At 39.3% G+C, this 5,835-nt stretch overlaps 1 protein-coding gene across 2 annotated transcripts; it reads right to left on the bottom strand.

Annotated features, from left to right (window-relative positions):
- Positions 1–226: 226 nt before the first annotated feature.
- On the bottom strand, positions 227–5,158 carry LOC115689466 (disease resistance protein RPV1-like). Of its 2 annotated transcripts, XR_008818129.1 has the most exons (4): positions 4,678–5,158; positions 2,513–2,725; positions 1,188–1,290; positions 227–592 (listed from the first exon to the last, which is right to left on the bottom strand). XR_008818129.1 is itself a non-coding variant. In XM_056318725.1 (3 exons), exons 1-3 carry the CDS (start codon positions 4,956–4,958, stop codon positions 2,693–2,695), a joined length of 537 nt encoding a protein of 178 aa, XP_056174700.1. In that variant the 5' UTR covers positions 4,959–5,158; the 3' UTR covers positions 2,422–2,692. The 2 variants fall into 2 exon arrangements, 1 of the variants encoding a protein (XP_056174700.1); XM_056318725.1 differs by lacking the exons at positions 227–592; positions 1,188–1,290 and adding an exon at positions 4,278–4,500 and having other exon boundaries at positions 2,422–2,725.
- Between the last annotated feature and the right edge of the window lie 677 nt (positions 5,159–5,835).

Below are 5,835 nucleotides of genomic sequence, written 5' to 3'. Positions count from 1 at the left end.
ACAATTCTGACCCCAAAAAAACATAATAATAAAATCTTATCACAACATCAAACTACAGGCGAAAGCATTCAAAATTACAAACTGTTCAGACACCCAGAGCAAAAGTAACAAAAACTTCCTTCTGCTTTTACAGATTTCCCTAAATGCTGAATGAAAAGAAAAATTTCCGTGAAGTTTGTTTGGCCGAAAAAAGACGCAGCCAAAGAACAACCCATCCAACTCACAGTTACTGTCACAACACTACCAAATTTCTTATAGACCACATTGTTTCAGTGTAGATAGATCATAGACTTGAATTTCACACAAGGAAAGGAAAATCCTACTCCAAATTTAGACAAGAACCTCATCCCAACCCTACTGCACAGGCTTACATTCTAACTACTCACAGTATGGAGTCTTCACAGTAAAAAGACACCAAATTCCAATTTGCTCACCCCTACTCGTGACCCACCTCACATTAGAAAACCAAAAAACAGAAAAGTTAAAGAAAAGAGAGAGCACTGAGAGTTTTCTTTTGCCCCTGCATGAAAGCCTTGTCTTGAGTTCAGCTGCCACGGTATCAACAAACTCTTCGGTGTTCAGGTATTGATCCCTAGTAACCCTGCGCAACTCATGAGGAATTAATACAAACTGTGCACAAATTATTTCACAAAAGCAGGCGTTGAGGGCTCCGGGGGAATGAGGCACTTGAGTATGTGAAAAACTGTTCTGAACAAGTATACGAAAAAGTCTGTCGCCATTGAAATTGTATTAACACCTCTGATAAGTATTGATCTCCCAGCTTATACCCATTCTCTGGCTCCATTAAAGCATCCAATCCACCTTTATCAAGAACAATATCAAACGTTTCGTCCGAGAACTAGTGCAAATGCTAACGGATAGAATCAAGATAATGGAGGACCCCAAAACAAAAATGTAAACAGCATTCTAAGTGAAACAAACATATAAAAAAGTCAAAAGAAAGAAATCAGACAGAGACACAAGACACTGAAGTAGAAAACCAAATATGTTGATGGAAGAACCAATATACATGCACAGCAAAACTGAAGACTAGCATTAGTGCATTATCCATCCCCTCCACTATGAACAAATACATCACCGTCACAGCAACAAATGGACAAAACAGAGGACTGACTATGCTCCAAATTAATAGAAGTTAAAGACATGAAGGATAACTAGGTAACTACACAATTACCATCATTCTTGAAATTCCCTCTCAAAATCTCCTAGTTCGTCAATCATCAAGAGAAACCAATATTCAGTTCGGCTCCTTGTTTGTAGTTGACAACTCTGCAATAAATTCACAATGAAAATGAGAATTGAAGTATCCATTGTAATATCGAAGGGTATAAAATATTCCACGGTAATGTTTTCTCACCTGACTAAAAAATTTCAACTTCTTCCAAGACCTTCTCAATCGAAAGTGAAAGTGGTGCAGATTGTAGCCAATCTTGAGCACATATAAAAGCCTCCACTATGCTTGGGGTCTACGAAACACATCAAGTACACGGCCTCCTGTGCTAAAAGCAACCTCTAATGCTACGGCTGAGACAGGCAAAGCCAAAATATCTCGAGCAATAGAAGAGAGGTTAGGATATCTCGAAGAATTGACTTTCCACCAATTCAAGATATCAAAGTTGGGGCTATAGCGTTCACATCCTTCCTCCAAATACTTATCTAATTCAAAATTTTCTTCCAAATATTGTTGTTCCGTTGAGCTAAGATACTTTGTAGACGTAATGTCTGCACTAACCACGAGACTTTGACACGCTCATTGCCCTTGTACCCTTTAACCTCAAGTTGCTTTGGAGGTTGCGATATTGCTCAAACAATAACATCAAAGACGTACTTTATCTCGTAAAGTTTCCGGCCACTTACTTATAAACATCATTAATCATTTATTTCACGTATTCCAACTTATGTCGAGGGTCAAGTATGCAAGCAATGAACAAAGTTAGATTGATATTGTTCACATTGCCAAAATACTTATTAAATTTGATCTTCATTCTCTTAGCCATTTCCTGCAAACGCTTGTCCTCATTCTCATAATATTTGTCAATCATCATATGTACCCCATAGACATCTTCGCCATATCACTACTAGTGACATAGGAAGAACCCGATACTTTTAAAGTCGTAACGTAGAATAGCTTCCGGAAAAGAAGAAATCAATGGGCATTTTCCCAATCATCACTAGTAGGCAAAACTTTCGCCTTGGAAAGCTCTTCAACAAATTTACTATCCTGAATATATAATAACGTAAAAGCCTTTTGAAGCTTCAAACCGGCTTCCAACATCATGTATGTCGAGTTCCGACGAATCTCGAAATCCAAACATACAAGACTCTTGAACTCAATATTTTTTAGCTCAATGCACCTCTTAAACTGTTGCATGAAGGCCTCACATAACACACAACCAAGCATATTCTAACAATGAAATCATCATATCCTTCGACCCCTCTCTTACAATCAAACTCAATATATGAGCACAACATCTCACATAGAGTAACTCACCTATCAATACAAAAGATTACCGAGAGTTAAGTCTTTTTTTCAAGTATTGAACTCCCAAGTCATTTGACCTCGCATTATCCACGGTGATGGAAAAAATGCTTTTAATCCCCCAACCACTAAAGCATTTCTCAACCGCTTTTCCTATAATCTCAGCAGAATGTCCCAGGATTTGACAAAAATTCACATTTTTCTTTTGCAACTTCCGGTTAGCGCCTACAAAATAAGCAATGAGACACATGTAACTCAAATTTTGAAGACATCTATCAATCATTCTATCTATGACAATTAGAACTTGAAAATATTATTACAATAAAATATAGTGTCAGAACATTTTTCATCTACATACACATGATGCAATATCAAATAGAGTCACAATTCATGATGTAAAAGCAAAAACCAGAATAAAATCATCTTCAAGCCCTAAATTAAATGCCACGGAGCATATAGAGAAACTCTACCAAAGAGCTAACGAATAGTATAGCATAGAAAAAACAGAAAGATTATAGTATGGAGTCAAGAATAGCATTCAAAAGAGGAAATAAATTGAATGAAATGCCATGGTGTCCCCTCATTCTCTTGGGTCGACAAGCTATCTTTTACTTGTAGGCCATCCTCCCAATCCATAATATATAACCGCCTGGGGTAAACCCATCACCTAGTGCCTATGATAAAACTAAGGTTGTGCTTGTGATGCCACCCAGAAATGATAACCAGATAAACTAGTGGGCCACTAAACTGCTCAACGAGACAAAACACCAACTATTTGCAACAACTCGCAGCAAACCACATCATAGGCCTTTTGAAAATGAAATCCCGCAGCTCAGCTTAACCTCAATCAGCATACTAAACAAGTTCTCATCAGACACTTGTGAAGTCTCATTCTCTCAGTTCTGCTCAATCGAGCAAGATTTGTACAGGTTGTGTGCCCTAAACAGACAGCCGTTGTACACCATGAATTGCACCAGGAAAAGCTAACGACAAGAGATCAGCACACAAAATCGAGAGATGAAAAGTTTGAGGATCAAAGACTCACGAGCTACGCATGAAAAACCTAAGCACAGAGAGAGCAAAATCAATTACCGGGTGCTGGCACAAGGAGGAAAAGACGGGGTCAGAGCAGATTAAAGAGCGAATCGGAGGAATTGATTCGAAGGAGATGAGGAGCGATTTGAATCGCTAATGAGAAGTGCTTCTCAATTTAGGGTTTGAGATTTTAGAGAAGCCGTGAGCAACTAAGTGGAGCAAGCATGGGTTATTATGTTTTGGCGGTTTCAGTTCGGGTTATGAATCAAACCGAACCGGTAGAAAAAAGTTATTTTTTCGTTACCCGAACCGAACCAAAAATAATGGTTCGGTTTTGACACCCCTACTTCTAGAGGCACAACACCCTTACCGAGATCTCTTAATTATCCTTTATTCACCTTCAACATCCAGATCTCTTAGTTGATTATATCCTTTATTCACCTTCAATTACCAAACTGGATAAACCCCACCGTCCTCTGGCAAATTTGCTATTCATGCCGATGAAAAAACCAGCAATTTTGAGAAAAATTTGTTGATATCCACGTTCTAGTGTCATAACTTATCATATTTTCTTATTGGATTATACACACAATACATGTTGGAGCACGTATGAGATACGTTTTGCACATCAGAGGCAAAATGGGCAACATATTTGTGTTCTTATCCTCAACCATCAAAGCCAGCTGCTCGATGAATAATGATTTTCAGACAGTATGGGACCTAATATTGGAAAGACCATTACCTGCAATGCAAAAATTCTCCGAAGGTGAAGGTGGCTTTGCCAATGCCGCCCATGCCGTAAATTCCAATTTCGGGTACAGTTGGAAGTAGTGTCCAGCAATCCGATAATCTTCTTGACATGATCATCAATTCCAAACAATGTCTCAGGAACATCTACCCGAAAACCTTGCCGTAACTCACTCAGTACCGTTTCAACAACTATTCTAACAAATTCTCCTTGGTGCCTATCAAACAAACAACACACCAGAAATTAATTGATTCCACCAGCCATATTAGCAACATATTAAAAAGGATTATAAACAAACTACATTTCGATTCTACCAATGAGGAATTTAGGAATACAGCAGCACGATCTCATTGAAAGAAAGTCAACAAGTTCAGATGGAGATGAAATTACATACCCATTAGCCATTTTCTCTGACTCCCATCCTTTCAAGAAGCTGACACCTCTGAGCGCCTGTTGCCCTGCCTCCATATCCCTTTGCTCAAAGCAAATCTTGTGTGAATGGAAGGCCTCCCCCAACCTCCCCGTCACGTGTCCCCTGCTCTTCCTGTTCTCCACCATCTGAACGAGCTCGCAGAGGCACCATTCGCTGGAAGCGTAGCTCTCAGATAGGATGGGGATTGAAATCTTGGACCGCGCGATCCCGTCCAGAAGCTGCGAGCCGAACTGGCTGCCCATCGGGTGCTCTTGATCTGCGATGTCCTTCCGAGTATCCGAACCTCTGAAGCTCAAGAACACGTCCTACTCATGCTCTGTCGACCCCCGAGAGCTCCGACCTTCTCCGGACCTCGTGCCGTCGGCGGTCATCATCCCCTCGAGCAAAGAAGTGTCCGAAACTGGTGGACGTCGCGCTCGGTCGGCGACTCTGGTTTTTCCCCGGAAACCTTCCGGTTCTCTCTCTGTTTGGAGAAGAAACCCTAGTCATGAAACGACCGGAGGGCGAACTATGTGGGTTGAGGGAGAATATATACTACAAAAATCTCACCTTACATGGTATTATTTTCAACATTTTCTCCATTGATCTTTTGGAATTGGAACAATGATATGGAGGATCCCTAACTTTTTTTCTTCTGCTTCAATGTGATCCTAAAAAAATAGTTGTTTAATTTAGTCTCAGAACTTTAAAAACATCCATTTAATACAGTCCTTCCATTAAAAATTCTAACACTATTATCTGACATGACCATAATTTACGTTATCTACAAATTTGTCATACTGATACCCACATGGCAAACATATGGTTTTCACATCATCTCTCTAGGCCCAAAAGGAAAGGAAAAAAAAATGGGGAAAAAATGTTTGCTAACTTAAGCTCCGTTCGTTTCACGAAAAATATTTTTTAGGAAAATATTTTCCGAGTTTTCTAGTGTTCGGGGGCAGAAAATAAATTACCCCCGAAAAACATTTTCCCTCAATGAGTGAAAACATGAACAAAAGTAAGGAAAATGTTTTCCTCTTTTCAAAAGAAGAAAATATTTTCCCCCACCTTCTTGCTTCATTCATTATCTTTTTTCTTTTTTCGTTTTCTTTTTTCTTCTTCTTTCTCTTTTTTATC

Source organism: Syzygium oleosum, unplaced genomic scaffold (assembly GCF_021117445.2).
Source record: "Syzygium oleosum isolate NSW1041296 unplaced genomic scaffold, Sole_v2.1 Sole_v2.16, whole genome shotgun sequence".
In the NCBI taxonomy this organism is placed as follows: domain Eukaryota; kingdom Viridiplantae; phylum Streptophyta; class Magnoliopsida; order Myrtales; family Myrtaceae; genus Syzygium; species Syzygium oleosum.
The sequence above is the reverse complement of the archived record's forward strand: the minus strand, read 5'-3'. Positions and strand labels throughout refer to the sequence as shown.

Bases quoted from the DNA above. Each gene is read 5' to 3' on its own strand.
- LOC115689466 (XM_056318725.1), bottom strand. From the start codon at position 4,958: ATGGGCAGCCAGTTCGGCTCGCAGCTTCTGGACGGGATCGCGCGGTCC. The intron at 4,501-4,677 runs GTATGTAATTTC...TTTGTTTGATAG, and splicing joins TCAGAGAAAATGGCTAATGG to GCACCAAGGAGAATTTGTTA. The intron at 2,726-4,277 runs GTAATGGTCTTT...CTTATTTTGTAG, and splicing joins GGAGAATTTTTGCATTGCAG to GCGCTAACCGGAAGTTGCAA.